Raw genomic sequence first — 16,604 nt, 5'->3', positions numbered from 1 at the left:
GCATTATGACCATCCTGTGTCACTTTACATGGACTAAGACACTACACTTTATGACTGTCAAGAAGCATTATGACCATCCTGTGTCACTTTACAAGGACTAAGACAATACACTTTATGACTCTGTCAAGAAGCATTATGACCATCCTGTGTCACTTTACATGGACTAAGACACTACACTTTATGACTCTGTCAAGAAGCATTATGACCATCCTGTGTCACTTTACATGGACTAAGACACTACACTTTATGACTCTGTCAAGAAGCATTATGACCATCCTGTGTCACTTTACATGGACTAAGACACTACACTTTATGACTCTGTCATGAAGCATTATGACCATCCTGTGTCACTTTACATGGACTAAGACACTACACTTTATGACTGTCAAGAAGCATTATGACCATCCAGTGTCACTTTACAAGGACTAAGACAATACACTTTATGACTCTGTCATGAAGCATTATGACCATCCTGTGTCACTTTACATGGACTGAGACACTACACTTTATGACTCTGTCAAGAAGCATTATGACCATCCTGTGTCACTTTACATGGACTGAGACACTACACTTTATGACTCTGTCAAGAAGCATTATGACCATCCTGTGTCACTTTACATGGACTAAGACACTACACTTTATGACTCTGTCATGAAGCATTATGACCATCCTGTGTCACTTTACATGGACTAAGACACTACACTTTATGACTCTGTCAAGAAGCATTATGACCATCCTGTGTCACTTTACATGGACTAAGACACTACACTTTATGACTCTGTCAAGAAGCATTATGACCATCCTGTGTCACTTTACATGGACTAAGACACTACACTTTATGACTCTGTCATGAAGCATTATGACCATCCTGTGTCACTTTACATGGACTAAGACACTACACTTTATGACTCTGTCATGAAGCATTATGACCATCCTGTGTCACTTTACATGGACTAAGACAATACACTTTATGACTGTCATGAAGCATTATGACCATCCTGTGTCACTTTACATGGACTGAGACACTACACTTTATGACTCTGTCATGAAGCATTATGACCATCCTGTGTCGCTTTACAAGGACTAAGACAATACACTGTAAGACTCTGTCATGAAGCATTATGACCATCCTGTGTCACTTTACATGGACTAAGACACTACACTTTATGACTCTGTCAAGAAGCATTATGACCATCCTGTGTCACTTTACATGGACGAAGACACTACACTTTATGACTCTGTCATGAAGCATTATGACCATCATGTGTCACTTTACATGGACTAAGACAATACACTTTATGACTCTGTCAAGAAGCATTATGACCATCCTGTGTCACTTTACATGGACTGAGACACTACACTTTATGACTCTGTCATGAAGCATTATGACCATCCTGTGTCATTTTACATGGACTAAGACACTACACTTTATGACTCTGTCATGAAGCATTATGACCATCCTGTGTCATTTTACATGGACTAAGACACTACACTTTATGACATGAAGCATTATGACCATCATAATCATATAAACCAGATAGGCCTATCACGTCCTTGCCTGTCTTTATGTCAGTCTTCAGTCAAAAAGAAGTTGTTTTGTCCTGCTCTTAAAATTTGCTCCTGCATTCATCCTAGTCATCAGCAATAGACCAATGGGGTGCATTTAACATTTTAGTAATTTAGCAGATGCTCTTATCCAGAGCGACTTTCAGTTAGTGCATTCATCTTAAGATAGCTAGGGGGGACAACCACATATTACAGGCATAGTAAGTACACTTCTCCTCAATAAAGTAGTTATCAGCAAAGTCAGTGATGGAAAGTGGGGCGGGTGGGGGTTCAGAAAAGTTTTTATTTTCTCTGAATTATATAAAGACGGATGGGTGCATGTCTGACATCAATGTGTTACAATTACAATGATAATTTAACTACAATGGTACATTTCAGTAAATGTTATATAACATAAACATACTGTTGACAAATAATTACTGTGGTAGGTTTGTGGGTTTTGACACTCTTATGTGGATGCCATAACCAGTCATAAAACAACACAGTACATGGCACAAACAGGTCTAAATATATGGGTCATGACAGTGTTATGACCATATTATGGCAGGTTATGACAAGTTATGTCAGCTGTTATGACACATTATGCCATGGTTAAGACCGTGTCATGACGTGTTATGATGATGGGTGTCCAGTAAAGGGTTACTGATATGGCATAATGCAGGGATGAATGTACATTGTTGTGTTTCATGTTAGAGCATTGGGATAATTATGATTACTTTGTAGTTTTGTTTTCTTAGTCCCCAATGCCCACTTTTGGTGTGAATTGTTGTTGTGATGACTCAGCAGATGTTGGCCCGAAATTGGGGCATCACAGTTCTTGTTTTCTACTGCATGATTGATACGTTTTATACCTTGCTGACCAAGACGACTCCTAGCGGGACTTTTTGGAGTTTTGAACGGAGAGCAATTATGTAACGGCGTTCGTCTGTTGAAGGAGAGTCGGACCAAAATGCCGCGTGGTGGTTACTCATGTTCTTTAATAAAGAAAAGCGATACATGAAATAACTTAGAAATAAACAAAAAACAACAAACGGCACGTGAACCTAATACAGCCTGTCTGGTGAACAACTACACAGAGACAGGAACAATCACCCACAAAATCACAGTGAAACCCCGGCTACCTAAATATGGTTCCCAATCAGAGACAACGAGAATCACCTGACTCTGATTGAGAACCGTCTCAGGCAGCCAAACCTATGCTTACACCCCTACTCAGCCGCAATCCCAATGCCTACAAAACCCCAATACGAAACACAACATTTTAAACCCATGTCACACCCTGGCCTGACCAAATATATAACGAAAACACAAAATACTATGACCAAGGCGTGACAAATTAGCTGTTTATTTGTAGGTATGTTCCAATGTTTTATATGATATACCTGTCTGATTAGGTGTAGCAAGGTTTTCTGTGGAACTTAAGTTAACTTTTCATTAACAAATGGGAAGTTAGTGTTTAGTTTGGAACTTAGTTCTCTGAGTCTTTTCTTTACTCTGTCATTCTCCAAAACAAAGAGAAGAGTATGCCAGCCTTTTCTTTTTCCTCTTGTGGTACTATAGGCAACAGAATCCCCCTGATAACTCCGATCTGAACCAGAACTGCAAAATCACCCATCTCACTCGAAACCCATATTCACCTCACTTTAGCAATGATTATTCACTCAAGCACTAATGGTAAGATACCTCATTGGCAGTCACCATCACAGCCTTGTCATGATTGACAATGGTTTTACCGCCTGTTCTCTCCTTCTCATCTCCGATAATTCAGTGGTGGTTCAGACTCGACTGCGTGCCGTTCCCTCATTCAGCACTTCAGTTCGATTCTCACGGTAAAGGAGGAGGTATTGTGTGTGAGAGAGATGGAAAGAGAGAGAGAGAGAGAGAGACTCGTTTTTCTGGGAACAATGATGATGATTCTGTTTGGGAGTGCATTGCATAGCACAGTGGATGATTATTTCAGCCTTTTGAACAGATCTGGATCCCGGAGTAACGTTAGATTGTAGCGGTGCTAACCTTCAGCCACTTCAGCATGATCAAAGGATTAGGCAGAGCAGTGGTCTAATCATCCCCGGCGCCCAGCGGAGACATGGAAACGCACGTCTCCACCGAGAGGAATGTGTGATTCTGAAAACAGAGAGGTCAAATAAGAAGAGATGAAACCCTCGTTTAAAAAACAGACATTTTGAGGAGGGAGAGGCAAAGAAGAGGAGAGTCCAAAACTATTTTTAAAACTCAAATATTTAATTCTATAAAAAGTATTGTTTTTCAAACTGTCGTGCATATCTATTTAAGTTAGTTTCTCACAAATATAAATATACCATCTTTTCAAATATACGCTCTGCAAATGCTCTCTCATTGAATACATTCCAATTGAACAGCTATTTGTGACCCAGTCAAACTTCAATGATTTCGATACCTGTTAGTCTTGTTCCAAATATCTCATTAGCTTTGTGTGATCAGTGCCGGTCTTTTGTAGTCGCCGGTGGTTCTGAGGGAAGCCCACCTCTGTACTATCCTGTGTGAGTTAGTGTTAGCTAACTATGTGGTTATCTGCCTCCCCCGTCCATGTATTCAGAGCCAGTGCCCCTGCCTTATCAGCAGTCTGTAGCTTGCATGCTCAATCGCCTGATTTGTCAAGGGTGACTCCAAAAGATTCTGATAGGCACTTTGCAAATCACCCAGTTGATCTAAAATATCGACCAGCCACAAAAAGTCATTACACACAATAATGGCAGGTGGGACCTTGGACGATGTGACTTAATTAGGTTTCAAATGCCTTCAAAAATGCCTTCAAATCTCTGGGCCCTGGGAGAGTATCACACACACCCCTTGAGTCTTTACTGACTTTACACCTGGAGAAAGACTACTACTGCTGACAATACTACTGCTGCTACTGATACACAATGATATTAACTAACTACATAAATGGAATTGATTGATAATCCTAATGCTATTATCATTCTACTGGTACTACTACTACTACTACTACTAACAACTTATATCACTACACATAATAGGTGCATATTTATACTCTCTGTTGAGGTGTTCAATATGTACTTTTGCTGTATAGTTCATAATTGCTGTAGAGCTGTAATCATTAGATATTCTTTAGATTGCCATTTTATGAGGGTGGTTACAGTCATAAGCATGTTCTACTCTATTGCTTTGTCTGTATCTCTCTACGTCTCTCTGTGTCTCTCTCTGTGTCTCTCTACATCTCTCTGTCTCTCTCTCTGTCTGCTCAGTATGAGATAATGATTAAATGAGGGAGAAAAGCAACACAAGAAAGTATCTCAACAGTAAATGACATGTTTTCCTAATGACATTTAAAAATAATTGCATGTAAATTGTGTTTCAGGCTTTGATAGGAATGAAAACATGCCTGGTGTTTAAATGAGTGTTCTATTTAACCTCTCTCTGCTTGTCTGTGTGTGTTTGTCTCTCTGCCAACCACGATGTCATTGGAGAGTCTATATTTTAGAGAAAGGTCTCTTTTTCTGCATCACAAACTGATGATAATATTTTTTATATCTGCACTGATTAAATGACTTTCCTCCTGAGCTCATTCCAATTTGTTCAACCTCACAGGCACAGCATTTGATAGGAGACAATCCTGACAAATATTTATAAATTCACCATGATATATCTAGCTTTTGAAACAAACCTCAAATAAAAAAACATTCTGTTTTGATTGATTTAGAGTTTGTTTGTGCATCGGTACTCCTGTATAAATGTCTGTTATGCACAATAAACGCACCAGGATATCACTATCAAGACTGACTCTCCTCCATCTCCTTTTATGACATTATTGAATCATAGCCTAACAGTCATCATTCTCTCTGTTTCTTCCTTGCTGTGTAGAAAACCAAGATCTCCACATACGACAAGATGTGGGAGTTTATGAGCAGTCGGAGGCACTCTGTGATGGTGAAAGATATTGACGAAGGGATCCACCGAGTTCTCACCTCGGACTACGCCTTCCTCATGGAGTCCACCACCATCGAGTTTGTCACCCAGCGCAACTGCAACCTTACGCAGATAGGGGGTCTCATCGACTCCAAAGCCTACGGTGTGGGAACCCCCATGGGTACGTCCTCCTCCCAACATAGTACAACACGCACATATACCTCGTTCTCAAGCACAATTTCTGCAACTATTCTCGCCTATTTCGACAGTTAGGACAAAAGACTGAGCCATACTCCCACCCACAGTACATTATCCATAACCCTGAGACATGACCTATGCAATAACATTCAGTATCATAGCACCCTGCACTAAGATAAGGTTTATTATGCTGTTTAATAACACAGCCCACTACGCTATAGCATGTTTATCATTTAATAACACAGCCCACTATGCTATAGCATGTGTATCATTTAATAACACAGCCCACTATGCTATAGCATGTTTATCATTTAATAACACAGCCCACTATGCTATAGCATGTTTATCATTTAATAACACAGCCCACTATGCTATAGCATGTTTATCATTTAATAACACAGCCCACTAGGCTATATCATGTTTATCATTTAATAACACAGCCTACTATGCTATAGCATGTTTATCATTTAATAACACAGCCTGCTACACTATAGCACGTTTATCATTTAATAACACAGCCCACTATGCTATAGCATGTTTATCATTTAATAACACAGCCCACTATGCTATAGCATGTTTATCATTTAATAACACAGCCCACTAGGCTATATCATGTTTATCATTTAATAACACAGCCTACTATGCTATAGCATGTTTATCATTTAATAACACAGCCTGCTACACTATAGCACGTTTATCATTTAATAACACAGCCCACTATGCTATAGCATGTTTATCATTTAATAACACAGCCCACTATGCTATAGCATGTTTATCATTTAATAACACAGCCCACTAGGCTATATCATGTTTATCATTTAATAACACAGCCTACTATGCTATAGCATGTTTATCATTTAATAACACAGCCTGCTACACTATAGCACGTTTATCATTTAATAACACAGCCCACTATGCTATAGCATGTTTATCATTTAATAACACAGCCTGCTACACTATAGCATGTTTATCATTTAATAACACAGCCTGCTACACTATAGCATGTTTATCATTTAATAACACAGCCTACTATGCTATAGCATGTTTATCATTTAATAACACAGCCTGCTACACTATAGCACGTTTATCATTTAATAACACAGCCCACTATGCTATAGCATGTTTATCATTTAATAACACAGCCTGCTACACTATAGCATGTTTATCATTTAATAACACAGCCTGCTACACTATAGCATGTTTATCATTTAATAACACAGCCCACTACTCTATAGCATGTTTATCATTTAATAACACAGCCCACTACACTATAGCATGTTTATCATTTAATAACACAGCCCACTACACTATAGCATGTTTATCATTTAATAACACAGCCCACTATGCTATAGCATGTTTATCATTTCATAACACAGCCTGCTACACTATAGCATGTTAATCATTTAATAACACGAGCCCACTTCTCTATAGTATGTTTATCATTTAATAACACAGCCCACTATGCTATAGCATGTTTATCATTTAATAACACAGCCTGCTACACTATAGCACGTTTATCATTTAATAACACAGCCCACTATGCTATAGCATGTTTATCATTTAATAACACAGCCTGCTACACTATAGCATGTTTATCATTTAATAACACAGCCTGCTACACTATAGCATGTTTATCATTTAATAACACAGCCCACTACTCTATAGCATGTTTATCATTTAATAACACAGCCCACTATGCTATAGCATGTTTATCATTTCATAACACAGCCTGCTACACTATAGCATGTTAATCATTTAATAACACGAGCCCACGTCTCTATAGTATGTTTATCATTTCATAACACAGCCTGCTACACTATAGCATGTTTATCATTTAATAACACAGCCTGCTACACTATAGCATGTTTATCATTTAATAACACAGCCCACTATGCTATAGCATGTTTATCATTTAATAACACATCCCACTACGCTATAGCATGTTTATCATTTCATAACACAGCCTGCTACGCTATATCATGTTTATCATTTAATAACACAGCCCACTATGCTATAGCATGTTTATCATTTAATAACACAGCCCACTACACTATAGCATGTTTATCATTTAATAACACAGCCCACTATGATATATCATGTTTATCATTTAATAACACAGCCCACTACACTATAGCATGTTTATCATTTAATAACACAGCCCACTACACTATAGCATGTTTATCATTTAATAACACAGCCCACTACACTATAGCATGTTTATCATTTAATAACACAGCCCACTATGATATATCATGTTTATCATTTAATAACACAGCCCACTATGCTATAGCATGTTTATCATTTAATAACACAGCCCACTACACTATAGCATGTTTATCATTTAATAACACAGCCTACTATGATATATCATGTTTATAATTTAATAACACAGCCAACTACACTATATCATGTTTATCATTTAATAACACAGCCCACTACGCTATAGCATGTTTATCATTTAATAACACAGCCCACTACGCTATAGCATGTTTATCATTTAATAACACAGCCCACTACGCTATAGCATGTTTATCATTTAATAACACAGCCTACTATGCTATAGCATGTTTATCATTTAATAACACATCCCACTACGCTATAGCATGTTTATCATTTCATAACACAGCCTGCTACGCTATATCATGTTTATCATTTAATAACACAGCCCACTATGCTATAGCATGTTTATCATTTAATAACACAGCCCACTACACTATAGCATGTTTATCATTTAATAACACAGCCCACTATGATATATCATGTTTATCATTTAATAACACAGCCCACTACACTATAGCATGTTTATCATTTAATAACACAGCCCACTACACTATAGCATGTTTATCATTTAATAACACAGCCCACTACACTATAGCATGTTTATCATTTAATAACACAGCCCACTATGATATATCATGTTTATCATTTAATAACACAGCCCACTATGCTATAGCATGTTTATCATTTAATAACACAGCCCACTACACTATAGCATGTTTATCATTTAATAACACAGCCTACTATGATATATCATGTTTATAATTTAATAACACAGCCAACTACACTATATCATGTTTATCATTTAATAACACAGCCCACTACGCTATAGCATGTTTATCATTTAATAACACAGCCCACTACGCTATAGCATGTTTATCATTTAATAACACAGCCCACTACGCTATAGCATGTTTATCATTTAATAACACAGCCCACTACGCTATAGCATGTTTATCATTTAATAACACAGCCAACTACACTATATCATGTTTATCATTTAATAACACAGCCCACTACGCTATAGCATGTTTATCATTTAATAACACAGCCCACTACGCTATAGCATGTTTATCATTTAATAACACAGCCCACTACGCTATAGCATGTTTATCATTTAATAACACAGCCCACTACGCTATTGCATGTTTATCATTTAATAACACAGCCAACTACACTATATCATGTTTATCATTTAATAACACAGCCCACTACGCTATAGCATGTTTATCATTTAATAACACAGCCCACTACGCTATAGCATGTTTATCATTTAATAACACAGCCCACTACGCTATAGCATGTTTATCATTTAATAACACAGCCCACTACGCTATAGCATGTTTATCATTTAATAACACAGCCCACTACGCTATAGCATGTTTATCATTTAATAACACAGCCCACTACGCTATAGCATGTTTATCATTTAATAACACAGCCCACTACGCTATATCATGTTTATCATTTAATAACACAGCCCACTACGCTATAGCATGTTTATCATTTAATAACACAGCCCACTACGCTATAGCATGTTTATCATTTAATAACACAGCCCACTACGCTATAGCATGTTTATCATTTAATAACACAGCCCACTACGCTATAGCATGTTTATCATTTAATAACACAGCCCACTACACTATAGCATGTTTATCATTTAATAACACAGCCCACTACGCTATAGCATGTTTATCATTTAATAACACAGCCTACTACGCTATAGCATGTTTATCATTTAATAACACAGCCCACTACGCTATAGCATGTTTATCATTTAATAACACAGCCCACTACGCTATAGCATGTTTATCATTTAATAACACAGCCTACTATGCTATAGCATGTTTATCATTTAATAACACAGCCCACTATGCTATAGCATGTTTATCATTTAATAACACAGCCCACTACGCTATAGCATGTTTATCATTTAATAACACAGCCCACTATGCTATAGCATGTTTATCATTTAATAACACAGCCTACTATGCTATAGCATGTTTATCATTTAATAACACAGCCCACTATGCTATAGCATGTTTATCATTTAATAACACAGCCCACTATGCTATAGCATGTTTATCATTTAATAACACAGCCCACTATGCTATAGCATGTTTATCATTTAATAACACAGCCTACTATGCTATAGCATGTTTATCATTTAATAACACAGCCAACTACACTATATCATGTTTAGAATTTAATAACACAGCCCACTACGCTATAGCATGTTTATCATTTAATAACACAGCCAACTATGCTATATCATGTTTATCATTTAATAATACAGCAAACATACTACGTGTATAAGGAATTCATATTATTCAATAAAGTTACTCAACAATCCAGCACACTAATCTATAATAGGAAAATGATGTATAGGTCAAATCAAATCAAACTGCATTGGTCACGTACACAGTTTACAGCAGGTATAAAATGTGCAGTGAAACACTTGTGTTCTTGCTTCCTCAACACTGTAGTACAATGATCAATATCAAATATCAGATTTGCTCTCTCTGACTTTTCAAACAGAATGACTTCCTTGCACTAATGAGGTGTATGTGTGTGTATGTGTGTGTATGTGTATGTGTGTGTGTGTGTGAGAGAGAGTGTGGAAGCACCCAGGGACCCTAAGGGGCCAAGCAGCTGATGAAAGAATGGAGAAGAGAAATATCTCACATATAGTTGAAGTTGAAAGTTTACATACACTTAGGTTGGAGTCATTAAAATGTATTGTTAACCAACTATAGTTTTGGCAAGTCGGTTAGGACATCTACTTTGTGCATGACACAAGTCATTTTCCAGCAATTGTTTACAAGCAGATTATTTCACTTATAATTCACTGTATCACAATTCCAGTGGGCGAGAATATTACATACACTAAGTTGACTGTGCCTTTAAACAGCTTGGAAAATTCCAGAAAATGATGTCATGGCTTTAGAAGCTTCTGATAGGCTAATTGACACTATTTGAGTCAATTGGAGGTGTACATGTGGATGCATTTCAAGGCCTCTCTTTTGCTTGACATCATGGGAAAATCAAAAGAAATCAGCTAAGACTTCAGAAAATAAATTGTAGACCTTCACAATTCTGGTTCATCCTTGGGAGCAATTTCCAAATGCCTGAAGGTACCACATTCATCTGTACAAACAATAGTATGCAAGTATAAACACCATGGGACCATGCAGCCGTCATACCACTCAGGAAGGAGACGCGTTCTGTCTCCTAGATATGAACATACTTCGGTGCGAAAAGTACAAATCAATCCCAGAACAACAGCAAAGAATCTTGTGAAGATGCTGGAGGAAACAGGTAGAAAAGTAAAAGGGGGGAAGCTTGCAAGCTGAAGAACACCATCCCAACCACGAAGCACGGGGGTGGCAGCATCATGTTGTGGGGGTGCTTTGCTGCAGGTGGGACTGGTGCGCTTCACAGAATATATGGCATCATGAGGAGAAAAATTATGTGGATATATTGAAGCACCATCTCAAGACATCAGTCAGGAAGTTAAAGCTTGGTCGCAAATGGGTCTTCCAAATGGACAATGACCCAAGCATACTTCCAAAGTTGTGGCAAAATGGCTTAAGGACAACAAAGTCAAGGTATTGGAGTGGCCATCACAAAGCCCTGACCTCAATCCTATAGAAAATGTGTAGGCAGAACTGAAAAGAACGTGTGTAAGCAAGGAGGCCTACAAACCTGACTTAGTTACACCAGCTCTGCCAGGAGGAATGGGCCAAAATTCACCCAACTTATTGTGGGAAGCTTGTGGAAGGCTACCCGATACGTTTGACCCAAGTTAAACCATTTTAAGGCAATGCTACCAAATACTAATTGAGTGTATGTAAACTTCTAACCCATTGGGAATGTGATGAAAGAAATAAAAGCTGAAATAAATCATTCTCTCTACTATTATTCTGACATTTCACATTCTTAAAATAAAGTGGTGATCCTAACTGACTTAAGAGATTTTTACTGGGATGAAATGTCAGGAATTGTGCAAAACTGAGTTTAAATTTATTCGGCTAATGTGTATGTAAACTTCCGACTTCTATAACTGTAAAGAAATATATAAATGAATGGAGAGGGTGTTGGGCTGTGGCACGCTGGTTTACACGTTGTGTGCGGAGGTGCAGGATTTGATTATGGAGCTCAGCAGCAGATTGTCTTAATCCTGTTACACATGCAGCTCCCGGCAACGGCTGCCACAAATGAAATGGAAAAACTCCTTGTAAGTACCTAAGTTATAAGGGGAAGATCGCTCTGGGGCGTCCCTACAAGATAACTTATCACAATGACCTGCATGCAAAGGTTGCTGGGGTTTCTCGTGTCCACTGTCATTTATTTGGGGAGACTGGGAGGTGGAGGTTGTCTGTCTTTCTATGTTTGGGACACTGAAGAATTGTGGCTTTTGTACGCCAAGTAAATTAACTCTAAAAGGTTTTGGTGTAACAGTCTGCCTGTTATGTAGCTTGTTGTCTAACACATTGTTCAGTATGCAGCAGGACACATGCCTTTAGAGAATACAACACGGTGTGTCCCGTTTCCCTAAGAGGATGGATAATTCTGTCCTTTATAACATCAGTGGCTATTGGTTCCATTTGTGTATGTTTGCCGTATTTCTCGGTCAGAAAGCACAGGGCCATTCAGTAAGTGACTGTACCAAGGGAGCAGCACAGAGGGTGTGTTTTCTCTGTGTGATTGTGTTTCCTGACTGATTTGTCCTATAACAATATTTGTTATGTGTGACCAGGGTGTTGGCGACAGCTGAAATGGAATATGCTGCATTGGTTGGGATGCGTTTGCGAGGAACAATGCAGGAATGGGCTTGTCGGTGTGTGTGTGTGTGTGTGTGCGTATACGTGTGTGAGTGTGAGTGTAAGTCTGTGCATGTGCGCATATATGGCATTCATGTGTGTGCATTTGTATTAAGTGTGTGCTGGTCTCCAAATGCGTTTGTCCATATGTGTGTGTGTGTGTGTGTGTGTGTGTGTGTGTGTGTGTGTGTGTGTGTGTGTGTGTGTGTGTGTGTGTGTGTGTGTGTGTGTGTGTGTGTGTGTGTGTGTGTGTGTGTGTGTGTGTGTGTGTGTGTGTGTGTGTGTGTGTGTGTGTGTGTCAGGCAAAGGTTTAGGTTGTGCATCGCACACATCGTCAGTCCGTGCTGAAAAAAGGATGTTTAGCATCATCACTCCCTTGTGGCCCATTCACATGGAGCAGAGAACAAGGCATTTAAATTGCTAATCCTACCCTTTTAGTAGCCGTTACCATATGTGTCCTGTATTCCCATACAGCCTGGCCATTTAGCATATATCTCATTGACTTTAACAGAGAGGAGTTGTCTGCCTGCATTAGTACCTGGGCCTTGATAGTTCAGTGGTGTACTTGGTTCTGAGTCCCTCTGGCAGCCGCTCCCCAAGTCTGCACTGTAATGGACAGAGTTAGTGTTAGTTAGCACGGCCGTCCAGATGTTATCCCTCTCTAACTCTAATGGGATATTGAATGCATTGGCAACTGCGGTTAATTCAGAGTATAACATTTAGCCATAGAAGAGAAGAGTAGACCAGAGCGAAGTATATACATCTGGTAGCTGCTGATATTAGATGAGAACAGATGAAAGTAGGACCATTGTGAGTAGGACCGTTGTATCTAAAGGGGATTGTTGTTGGCCTACATAAGGTGGAGTGGAAGGGAGGAGGGACACAGGAGCTGTGTAGCTGTTTGTCCACATTAGAGAGTGAAGCCCCATAGTGACTGTAGTCCTATTGTACCTATGGGGATAGATCTCCCCGCTCAGCCTTTAATGTGTGTGTATGGACGTCCTCCCTGGAGAGGTCATTAAGTGGAGTCATGCACAGTAGCGTATCAAACATCTGTCACAAGTTTGTTTATGCGACTCGCGCCACTCGGCCGCTTGTGATTAAACTGTTACTTCCTCTGCTCTATACATCCATAATCTCAGGAGGCTCTGTCTCTGCCCTCCTTCCCTCGTCTATCTCTCTCTCCCCTCCCTATCTCTCTCTCTGGCCCCCTTCTCTCTTTCCCTCTCTCTCTTCTATCTCCCTCTTTCTCTCCCTATCATTTTCATTGTGTTTCATTAGGCCTTCTTAATCACTTACAGTATTAGGGAAGTGCATATTTTGCATGTCAGCAGGTTGGCCGTTTCCTGCCGTGCAGTGCGGGGAAGTTGTCACGATGGTTCCCCCATGGATCGTTTAGCTCCGGATCATAAATGACAGAGAACATCTCTGTAAGACCTGAATGGAATTCTGGGAAATGAGATATCTCTGAGGGAGTGACCTGCCTTCTGTTTGGGCAGTGACCTTGCTGTCCTAGTCCTGTATATCAGAGAGAGAGAGAGAGAGAGAGAGAGGGGGCAAGAGAGAGAGAGAGAGGGGCGCTAGAGAGAGAGGGGCGCGTGAGAGAGAGAGAGGGGCACGAGAGAGAGAGAGAGAGGCGCACGAGACACTTTTCGTTCCAAGATGGCGTAGCAGTGAAGACGTGTTTTTGTTCGCCCTCTCGTGTACTTTTGTATTTTTTGTATTTTTTGTATATATTTCAATTTTATTTTCAATCTCTTTTCGATTTTTAATTCGATTATACCGGTAACCTGCCTCACCCAATGTGATATGGAATCGCTATAATTTTTTATTTTAGAACACATTCAAGAACCACCAGAAGCTAAGTAGCTACAAGCTATTTAGTCATTGTTAGCCACTGCTAGCGGCTTTTACCTTCTGCACAGATACCAGCTCTGTTTTTAGCCTGGATAATACTCACCAGTCGACCAGTATCGGACTGTCTCTCCACAGCAACGCTGGATTCCTGCCGTAATCCTTGGACCACTACTTCTGATCTTCACAGCTAGCTTGCACCCACCGTGGCACCCAGTACCAAAGCTATCCCTGAGGCCCACCTCCCGGCCTACTCAGCTGTTCACCTGTACCCCACTCATACACAGCTAGAGCCCAATACTCCACCGGATCCTTGCTGTAAGCTCTGGACCTTGTCACCGGATCACCGCTGCTACCGATTGGCTATAGTGGCTAACACCACTGCCACGAAGCCAGCACCAGTAAGCCGTGAGCCAGGCGCATCTCCCAGCTAGAAACTAAATTCTACAATATCTCTTTCGCCATCTGGCTTGGATTCTCTGTCGACACGGCGCCCAGCCGCACCACCACGACTAGTCTGCCGAAGAATACTCCATCCGCTGTGCCTTCAACCGGCCTCCGTCGGAGCAGATGCTCCTACTAGCCCCGGGCTATTAACTTTAAACGCTATGTCGCCCACGTGCTAGCGTAGTGGCGGCTTCCCTGTTCCATCTACTGCTGTCCCCTGGACACTATGATCACTTGGCTACATAGCTGATGCCTGCTGGACTGTCCATTAATCACGGTACTCCATTCTGTTTATATTTTTTTTATCTGTCGGCCGCACTCAGGCTCTGTGTGTAGTTAATCCGACCCTCTCTGTCTAGTCATCGCCATTTTTCCTGCTGTTGTTGTGTTAGCTGATTAGCTGTTGTTGTCTCACCTACTGTTTTAGCTAGCTCTCCCAATCAACAACTGTGATTCCTTTATGCCTCGCTGTATGTCTCTCTCAAATGTCAATATGCCTTGTATACTGTTGTTCAGGTTAGTTATCATTGTTTTAGTTTACAATGGAGCTCCTAGTTCCACTCTTCATACCTCTGATACCTCCTTTGTCCCATCTCCCACACATGCGGTTACCTTATAACCAGCATGTCCAGAGATACAACCTCTCTTATCATCACCCAGTACCTGGGCTTACCTCTGCTGTACCCGCACCCCACCATACCCCTGTATGCACATTATGCCCTGAATATATTCTACCATGCCCAGAAATCTGTTCCTTTTATTCTTTGTCCCCAACGCTCTAGGTGAACAGTTTTGATAGCCTTTAGCCGCACCCTCATCCTTCTCCTCCTCTGTTCTTCGGGTGATGTGGAGTTAAACCCAGCCCCTGCATGTCCCCAGGCACCCTCATTTGTGGACTTCTGTGATCGAAAAAGCCTTGGTTTCATGCATGTCAACATCAGAAGCCTCCTCCCTAAGTTTGTTTTACTCACTGCTTTAGCAAACTCTGCCAACCCTGATGTCCTTGCCGTGTCTGAATCCTGGCTTAGGAAGGCCACCAAAAATTCTGAGATTTCCATACCCAACTATAACATTTTCCATCAAGATAGAACTGCCAAAGGGGGAGGAGTTGCATTCTACTGCAGAGATAGCCTGCAAAGTAATGCCATACTTTCCAGGTCCATACCCAAACAGTTCGAACTTCTAATTTTAAAAATGAATCTCTCCAGAAATAAGTCTCTCACTGTTGCCACCAGCTACCGACCCCCTCTCAGCTCCCAGCTGTGCCCTGGACACCATTTGTGAATTGATCGCCCCCCATCTAGCTTCAGAGTTTGTTCTGTTAGGTGACCTAAACTGGGATATGCTAAACACCCCGGCAGTCCTACAATCTAAGCTAGATGCCCTCAATCTCACACAAATCATCAAGGAACCCACCAGGTACAACCCTAAATCCGTAAACTTGGGCACCCTCATAGACATTATCCTGACCAACCTTTCCTCCAAATACTGTCTTCAATCAGGATCTCAGCGATCACTGCCTCATTTCCT

General features: G+C 40.2%; 1 protein-coding gene across 4 annotated transcripts in view; it reads left to right on the top strand.

Moving 5' to 3' along the window:
- The window catches only part of LOC124005477 (glutamate receptor ionotropic, kainate 2), a 285,082-nt gene that overhangs the window by 244,216 nt on the left and 24,262 nt on the right, over positions 1 to 16,604 (top strand). For all 4 annotated transcript variants that reach the window (XR_006833621.1, XR_006833620.1, XM_046314778.1 and 1 more), the window contains exon 15: positions 5,428 to 5,653. Coding sequence is in view for 2 of the 4 variants with exons in the window: in XM_046314778.1 (XP_046170734.1) it covers positions 5,428 to 5,653 (226 nt within the window). In the remaining 2 variants the exon portion in view is untranslated. The remainder of the gene's footprint in view (positions 1 to 5,427; positions 5,654 to 16,604) is intronic.

This window comes from Oncorhynchus gorbuscha, linkage group LG19 (genome assembly GCF_021184085.1).
Source record: "Oncorhynchus gorbuscha isolate QuinsamMale2020 ecotype Even-year linkage group LG19, OgorEven_v1.0, whole genome shotgun sequence".
Taxonomy (NCBI): domain Eukaryota; kingdom Metazoa; phylum Chordata; class Actinopteri; order Salmoniformes; family Salmonidae; genus Oncorhynchus; species Oncorhynchus gorbuscha.
Note: the sequence above shows the minus strand (reverse complement) of the source record. Positions and strands in the feature narration are given on the sequence as shown.